General features: G+C 30.4%; 1 protein-coding gene across 1 annotated transcript; it reads right to left on the bottom strand.

Annotated features, from left to right (window-relative positions):
* Positions 1-1613: 1613 nt before the first annotated feature.
* On the bottom strand, positions 1614-15981 carry LOC115244051 (phospholipase B1, membrane-associated-like). Its single transcript, XM_029821428.1, has 16 exons — positions 15579-15981; positions 13681-13767; positions 12639-12850; positions 12027-12209; positions 11388-11686; positions 11002-11183; positions 10533-10670; positions 9224-9335; positions 7116-7224; positions 4663-4772; positions 4177-4381; positions 3834-4010; positions 3555-3714; positions 2948-3107; positions 2578-2729; positions 1614-2173 (listed from the first exon to the last, which is right to left on the bottom strand). Exons 1-16 carry the CDS (start codon positions 15715-15717, stop codon positions 1995-1997), a joined length of 2604 nt encoding a protein of 867 aa, XP_029677288.1. The 5' UTR covers positions 15718-15981; the 3' UTR covers positions 1614-1994.
* Between the last annotated feature and the right edge of the window lie 462 nt (positions 15982-16443).

Below are 16443 nucleotides of genomic sequence, written 5' to 3'. Positions count from 1 at the left end.
GTTCTTGAAAGATCATGCTAAGATCTTGAGACATCTCGTTCTCCTCCTTCGATCGGTGTATTGCATTATCAAACAGTTTTTTTTAAAACACCGCTCGTTAACTTGTATTTTTAAGCAGCTTTCAGGTGTACGATGCTGGTCGTCTAGTACATTTTTCTTACGAGATTAATGTGCGCGACAAAGTTTAAAGTTTCATCGTGTAAAACTTGCGTGTAATATATAACTGCGAGTCCGGCCATGCGGATGTTTCATCGATTAGGGTCAGTTTGAATAGATTGACAGATGTGTTTAATTAGCTGGCGGCGTAAACTTTGTGTTATTTTAATATTGGTGGAATCAATACTTGGCGTAGGATAAGGAAACAAAAACAAGTAGCTCCTCAAAAGTTTGATTTTTGATGATACTTTAAATATTTCCGGTCCACGTCAGATCGAGTGATTCATGCCGCGTTAAGAAAGTTTAGAAATAAACGACTCTCACAATTTCCGCACAATGGCGGAAACAGGGTTAAGGGACGAACAGCACGGAATACCATAGGCTATCGTTTTTCCTTGACTGTCAGTAAATCTAAAATAGATTGATCGCTTTATTGAGTCGAATATTTGTCAGACCTTGATATTGACGTGACTTATCAATAATAAGACTAAACACGTTTATCGAATAGAATCATTAAATAATGATTGTATTTTTAGAAATAAAAATAATATATATTTAACAAAGTTTTTTGATGATATTATATTTCCTTTATAAAAAGTTTGTCATTTATCATTAGTTCAATTATAATAGCAATATTTTTTTTAATATATCAAAATTAATGACAATCGTAAATTCTACATTTATTATTTGCCTATTTTTAGTGACATAGAAATATTCACAGAAAAGTGGAAGGGATATGCAAAAAAATTCGGAGAAATCCTTCGAACGCGTATGTAAATTAAACTTTCTGGCATGACATATACATATATGTACTAATGAAAAAATTTCCTACATTCTTCGTCGATTTAACTGTTAACCGGATATTTTGCGAAATATATATTCTGGGTTTAGCCATAATAGGCATTCTGTCTGTAGTTTGTCTGGGTTATATGGACTTGTTATGTGAACTTGTTCTGTTAATAAGTATTCTGTTTAAGATAACTTTTCTCCGTCTCTCCTTCCCCTTCTTCCCGCCAAAATATGCAAATTTTCTAAACGCATATATAAATGTAATTCTTAAAACTTTGGAAAGGGATATCGTAGTTGCAAAATACTTTAAAGAAGGATATCGCGGTTACAAATAAATTTTGCATTATTTTTGCTCAATGTGTATACATAATGTATTTATTTATTTAAGACTCTTTTTAATGAAAAAATACATATGAACTATAAATCGTTTAAAAAAATTTTTAGTAAGTTGCATATTCTATATTTATGTGTATAAATAATGGATAAAACGATATATTTATTACTGAAAGTGCTTAAAAAGAAACCGAATAACATAGTTCGTTATTTACAAATAGATTTATTACACATTAAAACATTTGTTTGAATTTATCTGGTAAATTTAAAAATATTATTTTATTTATGCTACTTGACTACTAAGTACATTTTTGAATGTTGAATTATACGTTTATGTATAAATACTAAGTTATCTGTCCCTCAGGTTGAAAATGTTATTATATATTTTAGACGATTACATTCTTCTCAAATATATATGAGAAACAATAAAATCATCGCGAATAATATATAATAATTAACGAATAACGTCAATTATTCGGACACCAATTATGCAAATATATATAAACAAAAGTGCTTAATTTCCATTAAAACACTATATTGTCATTATATCTAAATTATTTAGTATTTAATTTATGTTTTTCTTTAGCCAGAAATTTTATGCGGATAATAATATATATCGATAATAGATGCATTACTGTTTCATCCAATTTGTTCAATGTCTTATTGCATTGTATAAATATTTTCGTAAATCATGCTCGATTACTACGAATCTTACGCTATCTGGGCATAATTTCATCTTGCCTGCCGGTCATTTGGAAAAAGCGCGAATTAACGTTCGTAAAGATGTAGGGTGCACTTTCTGTAGGACAGAGTACTCTTTCCAGTATCTTAGGCAACCCGTTTTCCGTCTTGTTTCCGACCGGTTCCAACATATTATTCCATAAAAGATTGGCACCTGGAAATAAGAAGGAAGCAAATACTCAGAAAAACCGAAAATATTACATCATTATTTGCTTCATTTATTTTGCTATTTTCGTGTAAAAATGTACTGAATTTTTTATATTGATTCTCTTTAACTTTATTTATTTATTATTGTAACATGTAACAGGCCGATTTTCCGTGTCGCCTAATGAAGCGCAACCGTTTTAACGCTTCGGTGTTTTTTTTTATGTTGATAGGCGCAACTCAATCGATGACAGTAAATGACAATAGTAAATAGCATCATTAAAATTACATGCTGCTTGTGACATTTAGTTTAACAGAAAATTAATATTTTGCTTAAATAAAATTATTTGCTTAAAAGAGCAAAAGTAGAACAGTAAAAATTAATATATTTTTTACTATTAATATATCTCTTACCGAGTGCATGTCCTTTCTGACTAAAGTGGAAACAGTCGTATGTAACCAAAGTAGAATCGATGGGCGGTGCACGAATAGGATCTGCATTAGGTGCATTGAATAATTTAGTAAATGGTTGTAATACCACGGTAAAATCCGGGGATTTATCGTACCTATAAAGAAAAACAGAAAATATATTTACTAACTTTTTTTTGTGTATCGTAAATAAGTTTATGAATTTAACACATTGAACTTTCTTAGCACAGATATATCGAATATAATGAAAAATTTCTTTTAATAATAATAAACTCTGACAAAAGAAAAACAAAAAAACAATATGTTGTTGATAAAAATATATTTAATTGTACATTGAATGGTGTTGAGGATCTACCTTCCTGAGTCTATTAAAGTTTCGGCAGCCTGTTGATAGAGCCGTGACATGTTTGACGCCACAATTTCCGGCCGGTTACCCTCGTGCATACAGGCGCAATAAAGGGGATGCAATATCTTGCACATGGCACTTCGCTTTACTCTAATCGAAACCGTGACATCTGTAAAAAAAAAGAAAGAATACAGATAGATATAAATACATAAATGTAAAGCCTTTGTAAAAAATATATTATTATATAATTAACATGCGCTCTATAATTTTTGTTATATAGCATTTCAAAATCTGTTAGAAAAGGCATTCGAGTAATAGGTACATATTACAATAATATAATAATATTTTTTTGTTTATATTAGTATATAAAAAATTATTAATTAAATTTATTAACTTTTTTCTACTATTGTCAACTATTTGTATAAAATTACTAATTAATAAAAATAGCTCCCTGATATATAATCAACGCAAATGAGAACGGACTAATAAAAGCCAAAGCGCGGAAGTGCAACCGATTTCCGCATGTTGCCTCTTATTAGCCCGCTCCCATTTACATTAATTACTAATTAGATTTCATTTAATTAATCTACTCATTAAATTTTTATTAAATTATCACCTATGGCTGGAATCAGATTGACCAGGGTGCGAGGAAGCGCAATTCTTAAGTAATCAAGCGCTCTTCGTAAATGCAGGGCGTAACGCATTGGCGAGAATTGTTGCGGATTGTAACATTGCGCCGAGCAAATATCATTAGCTCCAAATAGGATTGTAATAAGCTGAAACATAAAAGGAACGATTTTGTTAGAATTAAACGAAAATTTTAATTGCGGTTATATTTCTCCTCACCGATTATCTCATGTTGCAATAAAGAATTACGAGACACACGGATTATTACCTTCCAGTGTTTCTTCATATTTATTTTTGGATCGCTCTTGATCCTCTGCACTAAGATTTTTGCTTGTTGTAATGCGTCTTCCGTAGCAGCCACTGGAAAAGCGATGTTTAGTTTTGCCAAGGTTGAATGAAACTCACCCGTGCCGGTAGAATATCCGGTTAACCTCGGATTGAATATCTGTCATTGCAATAATGAAGAACATCGCATTTTTATTATGAATGGAATCGAACACTGGATTGAACAGAATGAACATAATTTTTCACTCGCTCTATATGCGCGTGACGTGGCAGATCGATGAAACGTAAATATAAAGATACTTTAAAACGTTTCTGACACATCGTACCTTCAAAACGTTAGGAAGTGTGAGAAACTGTCTCCAATCGCCCTGACCTCCGGCACACCAGCTGACCCCGCGTGCCTCGATGAAGGTTCCTGTAGCAAACTCTTCCATGGCGCCGTTTCCGGCGACTAAGGAATCGCCAAGACCACCGACCACGTCGATGTCGCCTGGTCTCAATCGATGAACGTTATCTGGTATTGACAAGGATCTGCGCGAAAAATAATAAAAAAATATGAATTTTTGAAATTTATCCACCAATTTAGAACTCGCGGTATTTTCGCCATACATTAAACGCGATCATCTGCTGATATATAAATCATATTTATTGTCATCAAAAAATGCAAATGACTATAATTAGCTCCAAATTTATAATCAAAATACGAGCAAGTATCTATATAATGAGTATAATGAAAATAACGACTTCTATTATAATTGCCGAGAAAATTATATATATTTTATACGTGGTGTTATATAAAAGATTAATTATACCTGCCAGAACGCACGTTGCAAGGAAACGAAACGTTATCGGGGATTATTGGTTGTCTTCGTACGTCGCTGCGTAGCATAGGGTACGAAATTCCATTTGCATCAATTTTTTTCTGAAATTTGTACGATTTGAATGAATTACACGGACCTAGTTCTGTTCATTTTACGCACATACGAAGAATGTGCATATAAATTTCATCGTATTCGGTGTATCTAATACTTGTGTGCACATTAGTCACAATAATTCTGATGCGGCAAAATTATTTTAAAACAAAGTACAAGAATTATAGTACTATTTCGCATAATTCATTGTATTCTTTTATAAAATTTGCACAACTGTGCTATAAAATGATAATTTCTCCTTTGGAATATGACATTCTTTGATGCCACTCTTTAATGTCCAACTACAATATCTAATTACGCGAGATTTGTATCTTCATTGAAGTGACACTCATCGTCAAACACTCGTTTGAGTAATTTGAATTTGCGCAACTCGCAAGATATGATTTACAATTTAATTACCGTAACAGTAATGATAATTTCAATTCGAACAACAGTATAGGATTTTCTCGATGTATTTAAACATTTTTACATTAATTATTTTGTTATTAAAATAATATTAATTATTAAACTATATTCATTGAATTTTTTAATTTTGAAGAAAATACATGTAAAGACAATGAGGCAGTAACACCGGCATATATGCAAGAAAAAGTTTTGATAACAATTTCAACTTTATGCAGTCTTTGCTATCACGCGTAAATGATTGATATTGAAGTTTTTCCATAAAATTTTCAAAAAAGCGGAATCCTCTTGAAAATTTACAACGCAGGGTTGTTGAAATTTTATAAATATTTTTGAGAATATATGTAACATATTTTCGGCATTACATTAAATAAATCTATGTTACTGCTAATATACATAAGAATTATTTCTACAACCAATTGTGCAAATGTATCTCCGAAGTAGAACGAGACTTTTCACTTGTGGTCTTTTCTGACAGCGCATTTAAGCCGGTGTCGATTAGTGTGCTTAATATTCGACACATGTCCATACTCTTGCTTTCTTCGATTTGCATTCCAACGCGCATCGCGTCATGACTTAAATATTGGCACATATAAATAATTTGTCAGTCATGCCATCGAAATAAATGTCATATTTAGATATGTCTTAACTATATTTGTCGGACTTTCAAGACATTAGACCGCCAAATATTTTTTATTATCTGTATATATTTTATTACAATACCACAACGTATGTTTTCTTCACTTTTTAAAATAATAATTGAATAATTAAGAATATATATCAGTATTAAAACAGTATTAAATTTTGCATTTTACAAATTTTAAATGTGTATTTTATATGGAATTTTTATAAAATCATATAATGTGGCAATACAATTTTGGAAAAAACAATATTTAAAGAAAGACCAAAAATTTAGAAAATATTATTTACAAGGTTTATAATTTATAAAGATCCGAATATATTGAAACCTTGAACATATCTGATATGGCACAAGGCCTGCAGGTCAACAAAGCGGACAAAAAGAAATGTTCCGGCCTTTCTCCGATTGCGTGGAATGCAAAGTATTCTTCTTTTCGAAGTGCGTCGGCAGCTTCCGATTTCTAATATTGAGACTCGGCCCTTAACGTCATACTTAATTTTTTTCACTAATTTTAATAATATTAATAATAGCAAAAATTTATTATAAATTGGATTATAAATCACATTCTATAGAGAGCGCGTTAATGATTTTTCTATGCGTTTTATATTACTTTTATATTATTTCATGTTAGAATCAATGATAGAAAGAAAAAGAAAAAAAACTGTTTGACAGATAATATTATATTCAAATTTTGTTAGTCTCTGTAAATATTTTCGCAAATCGGATAAAAAATTACAAATCGTCCGGATAAAAGAATACCTGATTTTAACTCGCAAATCACGCGCGATTTCTCGTTTGGTACGCGAACGTATTTAGATGATCTCCTGCATACTAAAACATTTTCGGCAATTTTCATAATGTCTCTTGTCAGTCGGACAATTGAATTTGTGAACAATTACAAGCTTGGTAACTCTCACTTCCTTTATCTTCAACGGTTACATTGTGGTTACAACTTAAATTGCGGAAATTAACATTAGTAGGACAAGTTTCTTTTTTTGCATAGTTTTGCTTTATGAATTTTATGTATCCTTATTCAGTGCTTTTTTTCTTATTTATTTTATTTAAATAAGAAAATTATTTATTTAATTTAATTTATTATATATTTATGTATTTATTTATTTTACTTAATCCTTAAATTAATCTAGTTTTGGTAATTTAAAATTAGTTGAATACAAAAATTTCTCGAATCGTGCGTTGTTACATAAGAGATAAATATATATAACAGATAAATATTAATCAACATGAAATTTAGCTAATTCTTAATTTCGCGATTTTAGTACCAAAAACTTACCTTGCCTGCTTGAAGTATACTGTACAAGAAATCCATGAAGGGCATGCAATCGCTCGGATGAAAGCCAACGATGGCCAAACATAAGTAAATTACTTGAACTCTCATGATTCTCGAGAGTTATTAACGAGCGTTTCGAGATTAGCGACCGAAGAAATCTCTTTTCGATTTTCTTCAGACTTTTTTGTTCTTCAACTGCTAATCATTTTATGTTGAAAAATATCTTGTTCGGCCTTCGACTCGGTCGAACAAGACTTCCGGTCGCCATCGATTCGCTGCCTTAATAGCGAGCGTCTTTGACAAGTCTTTTGAGTCTTCGACTGGAGAGAACTGCAAACTTTGACGTATGTACAAGCCGTTATTTGCGCATGCATAGAATGAGAGAATCGTTTCGATAAAGCCGCGACCAGATTCTCGTTTATTTAACGACGGATACTCGCGATATAGAGAGTTGTTTAATCTTTCTCTGATCCTTCAAGTAATGGATAAGTTTTTAACCAATATCTTCATTCAAAAGTAAAGATGTAAAACTTACAGTCCCCGATTTTTTTTTTTAATATTACGTTACATATACGCAATTTTATATTTTATATCTGTATTTTCAAATAAAAATATATAGAAGCTGGCGTTAAACATTTCTGATTAAATTCTGAAGTGCAGGCAAAAAATTTTTCAAGTATTCTTCTTCGAAACTTGTTTAATTTCTTATTAATTTTATTTTAAATTTTGAAGAATGAAGAATGTGTGTGTGAATTTTTCATCTGCCATGTCACTTGTATCGATGTTAGAATCGGTTTGGAATAGCTATAGGAATCGTGGCACAGAATATACATATATACATATGTATAATTCGCAAATTAAAAAAAAATGCAGTTAGATTCAAGATAAGATACAAGAAATTTTTCTCTCCACTCATTTTGAAACATCTAAACACTAAACACATCACAATTGTTAATCTTTTTAAACTTTGTTAGCTTCGATATCTATGGTCTAGAGAAAGTAAATGTCTTTTTTAGGAACTCCGGTTATATCAAGTTTGACCTTACACAATGATGCTTTTCGATTAAAAATGATATTAAACGTATATTATATATTTTAGTTTGTCTTATTTCAAATTACGTCTATAATTATATAACGATACAATGATTCTTCTTTTCATAAGAAGCCACTATGATTTCGTTTAATTTCTCAAGAATGTAGACGACCGGAACAACGAACAACGTTTTTCCATAATTTTGCAAGGATATAAAAAATGAAAAAATCGACAAAGGCTTTGAAAGTGTCACTTTATAGAATCTCCTTTGAAAAAATGAAAGACGCGCTTTCGCTAATGTCTAAGTTCGCGTACTAGTCCCGCTGGGTATTTTCATAAATCACTTTTCATATCTTTAGAAAATGCAATTTGTGTATGCGAAAAAGTAGAAACGATATTATTAGAATATCCATTCATATATGAATACATTAGCGTGAATGTATGAACAGCTTTTTAACGCGTGCGTTAGCATAAAGAAGAAATACTATATATATAAAATAAACTCTATGAATATTTTTTCTTGGATTAAATTGAAAAATATGCTATAAAGTTAATTAAATATTTTTTGTGCAAATTTTGTATCTTGTATAAATTTAATTTATGAAAATTATATGATTTAAAGTGGTTATACATATATACATATATGTACCTTATCATCCGGTGATCTGTTATCCCGCATCATTACAATTAAGGAATTGTTTAAGCATCACGAAATTTGTTATTAAAAATTTGAATATTTTTCATTGTAATTAGATGTCTTTCCTCACTGTATGTAAAACAACTTTTACATTTGACATCTACATCTGATTCTAAGATTAGCTTTTCCGAATCATGAATATTTTCATCATGACAACACCTTCAAGTCGAAAGCTGCGTGACTAATTTCCTTTCTTTCGCCGTAAAAATCGTTATTTTCTTACGCAAAAACATTCAACAAACTGTCAAATAATTGTTTAAGCACCAAACTCTGTTGCGCAAAATTATAATTCTAATAAATTAATAAGTCTTCTCGCGAGAATATTGGGAAACTTCAAGTGTCAGTTACGCGAAGAAAGCCGATTCTCTTCAACAGTATTACCGGATGACACCACTAAACATGAATGAAGCGGGTCGAAGAAAGACTCTCATGCCCATCGATGTGACCCCCACCTTTGAACATATTGACGGTTCCCCTGCATTCTTTCGTAACCCTATACGATAGTAGACAGAAGCATACATAAGTGACGAGACACTAGATGGCCGGTGTTACAATAAATCGCCTTCCTTCTTGTATTAATATACGCTTACATCACTTTATGTACATGTAGACACGTTATACTTTTTTGAATGTTTATTGACAAATTCTCTTTTTTACATGGAACAGCTTCTCTGAAATTACAATTAAACGTCATTAACATCAGGGATTGAATACCAAAATAATTTCTTTACCAATTGTATACTGGTATCATGTTCAACTTTATTCTTATAAAACGGCAAAGAAAAAAATTTTTAATTACATTGATAGTAGATGTCAAATATCGGTATACAAAATCGAATATCTGATATTTATACCAATCGAATTTTTCTTTTATTGCTGTTATTGTATAAAACCGAGAGATATTGATATCTTATACGCCGATTTTAATCTTAATTTTAATTAATCTTTAATCTTAATTAATATAAGCGATTTCAATCCCTGATTCACACATCTTGCAGTTTGCAACGTAATCGTAAATACATGAAGTGCAACTAAATAGAACATACATTAAATCTAAAGAAAACAATAGACATAATACAATTATATGTGTAACTTAACATTGTGTAATCCTTTATAGCACGAAATAATAATTGGAATAATTTTGTATGGAACAGAGTTTTCCATTTATATATATTTGCTCTCTTTATAAAGGATAAATAAACACATTATAGCAGCTTTGACTAAACTTAAATAATTATGGTACTGCGACTACGTTTAAAAAAAATCACGGTATCATATTATATAACTGCTTGATTCATGACCTAATAACGCGATCGATACTTTCTCCTTTGTCAAGTATCAATATTTCTTACACACGAGTAACAATCAGTTTTGCTAGAGATTTTGTCTTTTTTTTAAATTGGATCATATATATAATAAAAATAGACCGAGCAATAATGACGTAGTTCTAAGAATAAGTAAAAAGAAAGGGAAAATGTAACTAGAGGCTCTGTCTCTTTCTAATGAAAGAAAGTAGCAGAGAACTGAATGCAAATGTACGCTAAAAATGCATACGCATGCACACATATACAAGCGCGAATGATAGAAAGAAGGCATTACTAGATATATTTTCTCTTCTTTTTTTACTTAAATCTTATACCAAAATAATGCAAAGAAAATATGCTCAGTCTATTTATATACTATATTTAACCATACACGCCTGAATTTGCATTTGTAGCCAGATAGGGTCTTTCTTCTGTTGGACATAGGAACGTCTTCCAAAGCGGTTCCCAGGTCTCCGACTTATGACCTACTGGTTGCAACAAATTGTTCCATAGACCATTTGCATCTGCGAAAATATGCAAACAAAATATTTTTAATGCATTTAATTTTTCAATATTGAATTAAAATTTTGTTTGAGTTTTATTTGATGATAATTTCGACTATCTGTCCTATATTAATAGGACTATTATAGTGAATTGTCAAACTGATTATAATACTCGTAATCATAATGATTATTATTGCACTTGAAATTATTGCAACATTATGCTAATTAGCAAGCTTCAGTAGAAAAAAATTAAATTAAAGGGATTTTAAATACAGAAGGTTAGTTGAAATGAAGATTAAAGAAAGTTATTTATAACTTAGCGATATTTCTTGTTAGAGAAAAGTGAACTTACATAGAGCATTAGTTATTTGCCTAAAGTGAAGACAATCGACGCTTAAATATTTATGCACAGGAACAATTCCATCCTTATTTTTTGGTAACATTGAATGCCTTAAAATAGGTTCAGCTACGACTGCGAAATCCTCACTCTGCCATTCTGGCATCAAAGAGATTTCAATCTCTGCTTGTGACCACCTAAAATATTTGTTGCAATTTTTACTCAATTTCTACATTTGGTTTTCAATAATATTGCTAATAATACTTTTATATGTCAGGGTTAGAACTACTTTATTATGCTGTTATCAAATATTTCTATGTAATATAATGTATATTTAAAATCACGTTAAGTCGTGTTACATCAAAAATAATAATTCGCTAAGAATAATGTGGTGAGCTCACCTTTCTATTATTTCAAAATAATATTCTCTGTGGGGTCTAAATGAAAAGCCAAACATACAAGGGCACTCGAAACCCATTGTGAGAGAACAGTTTATTTCCGGGTTTCCTATTTGAGCTTCAATCAAAACCTTTGAGCTTATAGGCGCAATTATAGCCACAAAAGTTTTCGGCAAGTTTTTCTTCAGTATCCGTAAAGTTTCGATTACATTTGCTTTATGATCTTCTATAACCTTTTCGGCTGTTGGTTCATAGCATATGTTAGCACAAAAGTCGTTGATTCCAATATTCATCGAGACAAACTGTAAATAAAGTATGTTGTTATCAATATTTAATTGCCAGAATAAAATATTTTTTATGATTAAGTACGCAGAATCTCGTTGAGGACGAAATGATACTTCGTAAATATAGCATATTAACGGAAGTAAAAATCACAAAATTATTGGAGATGATAATGGAAATCTTTCATTAAGTTTTTTATGCGACAGAAATCGATTTAAAGCTATTGTAAAAAAAGCTCCTGTAATTATTTACAATTAAATCAATTACAAATGATAAAACACGTTCAAACAGTAACGGCTACTCATTATTCCACTCTCAATGTTCGTGTTTGTAACAAATTAATCCAGTCGAGTAACGTACCTTCCAAGCTTTGTCCCAAGTCGTACCCACCATTGGATAACTTTTAATTCTCTCGACTAATACCTGCGCATCATAAGGCAAATCCACAGACATAGAACCGATTTCAGCGACATTTAATTCCGATGCTTCCATAGTTGTCAAAGAATCTCCCACTGAATATCCTACTACATCGGGGTTGAATTCCTAATATATATAAAATTTCTATATGACTTATTTGCATCGTTAAATTAGTCATTAGATATTTCTCAGGAAGTAACATCGATTCAATAGAACATCACAAGTAATTTTTTTGATAAATTTTTCCAATCATTGTTCATAGAAAAGATCAAAAACCTTAATTTTGATTATAAATTCTTCTTCTGAGAATAAAATGAGTAAAAAAAATTAATTGAAAAGTAAAAATATTTTGTTTACACAGATCTTATTAACTAGATATTATTACGTCTTTATTTTAATCTAGTAATGCGATTATTATTTATTATCACACATATCAAAGCTATTTAGGATTAGGAATTATAATAGTAGAGTTTATTGGTCGTAAATGTTCAAGTTTTTATTGCGACAGCAGCCGCCATAGCAATCACAAGAATATTGATCGTCTTAAAAGTCTACCTTGATAATGTTGGGAACAGTTAGCCACTTTCTCCAATTGCCTTCGCCTCCGCCGGCCGCGGTAACTCCTCTGTTGCTTACGAAGAGTGCTATGAAACACCTTGCGAAAACGGCGGCTCCGGATGTAAGGGAATCACCCAGTGTGCCAATCAGTTGGATATCACCCGGTTTTAATCTGTTCACCGAAGTTGGTGGTTCTTTCGATCGACCAACTAAAATTTATCATGAATCATGTAGCATTCCATAAAGAAAATACATAATGTGTTTCTCTTCCATATTGCATAGTACATATTTTATTCGATTAATTTCGAATCAACATTTTTTTCATCAAAAACTTCTATACGCATTCGTAGTTTTAAAATAATTAACTATTAAAACAAAAACATATTTTCAGTTGATTTTAAGAAAGAAAGAGAGAGAGAGAAAAAGTGAATCTTACTTTAATAGATTAAAAAATTCTAAGATTTAAAGTTATAAAGATATTTTTTTAAGATCCAAGTAGATGCCAAATTCAGCCATTTTGCCCTGATATTTTTCTAGCTTACGCTTCTTTAGGGAGGTGCTTTAAGAAGAATATTAAAAATGAATTTCAAACTCGAGATTATTTAAGCAGTTGGTATTGCATCAAGTAAAATTTATTTCCTGTGCACAACTATTTAGTTGCAAGAGAAAATTAATTTTTTTACTACCATTTGCAGCCCAACTATCATTTTAAGAGCCCGAGGAATTTAAATTGTGTTTTTCACAATTGAGAGAGTCGAATCAATTTCTTTACTTAGTATTATAAAGATATATTGCAATTATAAAAAAAAATTTGCCGCTGTTTTAAGCAGCTTTAACAGTTAGAAAAGAAAAGCTTATCTTGAAACGTCAAATTTTGAAATTTTCAATGAAAATGTTATTTGTCACAAAGAATATATTTAGGGCAATGAAATGAAGATGGCTGAAATAGATGAAGATGATAAAAACAGTTATGAAAAAGTGATGCTATATGAATAACTATTGGTAAAGGTAATAAAATGCTAATAAATAAATATCTCACTTGAAACATTGCAAGGAAACGGAACACTGTCGGGAACGGGTTCCTGCGTTGTTCCTACCGGTGGTCCTAGCCATCTTTCTATCGGTTCTGAAAATTAACAAATTGGACATATTACAATTTATTATAAAAATAATATAATTTTAAATTATACATCTAGTTACAATAGCGCAAACAATAAAATAATAAAAAAAAAAATAAAGATTGTTCACATTGCACATAAATAGGCAGGAAAAAATAGATAATTATTTAATAAATCAAATAAAGCTGCTATTACTAAGTAATGATAAAGTACGAAATAATGCACGATTCTCTAAACGTAATTCGATACGTGCGTCGAATTATCGGGCAGGATAATGAATTATTCAGAAGAGCAGTTATAGTGCAGGAAGAAGGTTCGCGAAGACGCGAGTTACATTCATTTGCCGCGCATGCCGAAAAGAAACTACTTCCTTTAAACTATCTTAGATAACGTATATATATATATATATATATCAATATATATATGAATGTATTTTTTTATCAAAGTTAACACGTTTAATCAATGTTTGTTCATAAATTACGTTAAATGAAAAACACTTTGTCGTTAAGACCGTACATACCCGTTACAAATTGTGATTAATCTATATTTTTGCAATTCCATCAGAAATTCAAAAGTTTATACCGCGCATTTACTTATAAACGCGATATTTGAAATACTTTAATATTTATGTAATTCATGCTATTCAATAAGCTTGTATTGACTGATGATACCATAGTATTCTTAAATCAAACTAGATATCAATTAATATCTGTTCGAAGATTTTTCAAGACTGTGTTGAGATTTGAATATGTACAAATATTTATTGTAGATATCAAAATGTTCTTATATCATATAACTTTTATCATACATACAGTAAATTAATATAAAATTAAAATTAAAATAACATTGAGTGATATCAATTGAATTGGCAAGGATCGGAAAAAAATTATCAAAAATGAATAAATTTTGTAATTAGCTCACAATTGTATAACTTTGCACACGAAGTCGTAAAGTCGTTAATACCCGTTCGTGAATACGACCGAGAATCGGAAAATTATCACAAATGAATAAATTTTATAACTTCACGATTTGATAATTTTGCATACGTGGTTGTAAATGCACATCAATCGAATACGACCAAAAAAATTATCAAAAATAAATAAATTTTATAACGTTCACGATTTGATATCTTTGCGCATAAAGTCGTAAATGTACATCCATCAAATGCGATTGACTTAGCATTTAAAAATTATCAGAAATAAATAAATTTTATAACTAGCTCACGATTTTATCACTTTGATATTCATCGAATGCGACCGAGGTACAGTCGAAAAATTATCAAAAATGAATAAATTTTATAACTAGCTCACGATTTTATAATTGTGAAAAATCATAAACACATATTCATCGAATGAATTAGAATCGAGAGAAGATTGTCAAAAATAAAGAAATTTTATAATTTAGCTCACAATTTTTTATAATTTCATATACGAAGTCCCACATCCATTTATCGAATTAAAATAGATACAAAAATATGAGATTTAACATTATATGAAAATATATAAAAGATTTACATTCTCCATTTTCTATGATATATGGCAAATTTTAAAATTTTACATGCACAAATTATCTTAATATAAAATTAAATTAAAAATACTAAATATTACATGTTTTGAACATTTTTACTTGAAAATAATGCCGAATAAAATGTGCCTATTATATTAAAATAAAAATTGACAGATGCAAATTTCAGGACGGTAATAAAATCTTATTGTTAGTAATAGATCCGTATATTTTTGAAAAAACTTGGAAAAAAAAGAATTAAGAATGTGAGCTTTTCCCCTCATAATCTTTCATACTACAGACTACACATACATACCATAATAGTCCTCAACCCAATGACGGAGGCCGGCAAATATCTCGTCGTTAAAGGGAGTATCCAGTGCAGTCTTAACGGGCTGACTTGACGCTCTCCAACACAACTGCAGTAGCAGAATGCAGTAGAGCCATTTCCACATTGTTTTTTAAGATGATAGAATCGATGACAAGAAAATTGAAATTTGGAGACGGGTCGGCAATACTGTGAACTGTTTGGTAATGGAAGCGTGTTGCACTGTCCGAAATGGAAGTATCGAATGATCCATCGCACAGCCCAACTTGCGAAGAAAACTCAAATGCAATACAGAAATCGCAACCTTGATCAGAAACAAGGCCATCTCCGTTTTGCGTCCCGCTACGGAAAACAATAAACCGTGATTGCTTCATGATGGTAGGAAACAACGCGATGAAGGCGAATATCTTATCTTTTTTACCACCCCATTTTAATATTATTTTTTTAATATTCTTAAAAATTGCATAAAAAATAGTTTATGTCGTTCAACATTTGTCCTTCAATCCAGCAGCCATTTGACAATCGTGTCTTAAGTCACGCGCGGCAAAAATAGCAAGGCTGATCATATATCCGTACTGTAAATGTTTTACTATTTGAAGACAAATATCTATAATTTAAAAAAAATGGAATCAGATTTTTATTCTTTAAGGTACGAGAAAAAATAATAAAAAAATACAATGAGACTCTGAATCCTAGATGCATCTAGTTACAGCGTATCATTTAGCGGATGCAACTGGACAGATAATAACATCACTCTAATAAAAAAAATATTTAAAGAATAAAAAATATATAACTATCTTATAATGTATAACTATCTAATAATGTATAACATCTCAATATTGACATAATTATC

This window comes from Formica exsecta, unplaced genomic scaffold, assembly GCF_003651465.1.
Source record: "Formica exsecta isolate Colony F162 unplaced genomic scaffold, ASM365146v1 scaffold79, whole genome shotgun sequence".
NCBI lineage: Eukaryota > Metazoa > Arthropoda > Insecta > Hymenoptera > Formicidae > Formica > Formica exsecta.
The sequence above is the reverse complement of the archived record's forward strand: the minus strand, read 5'-3'. Positions and strand labels throughout refer to the sequence as shown.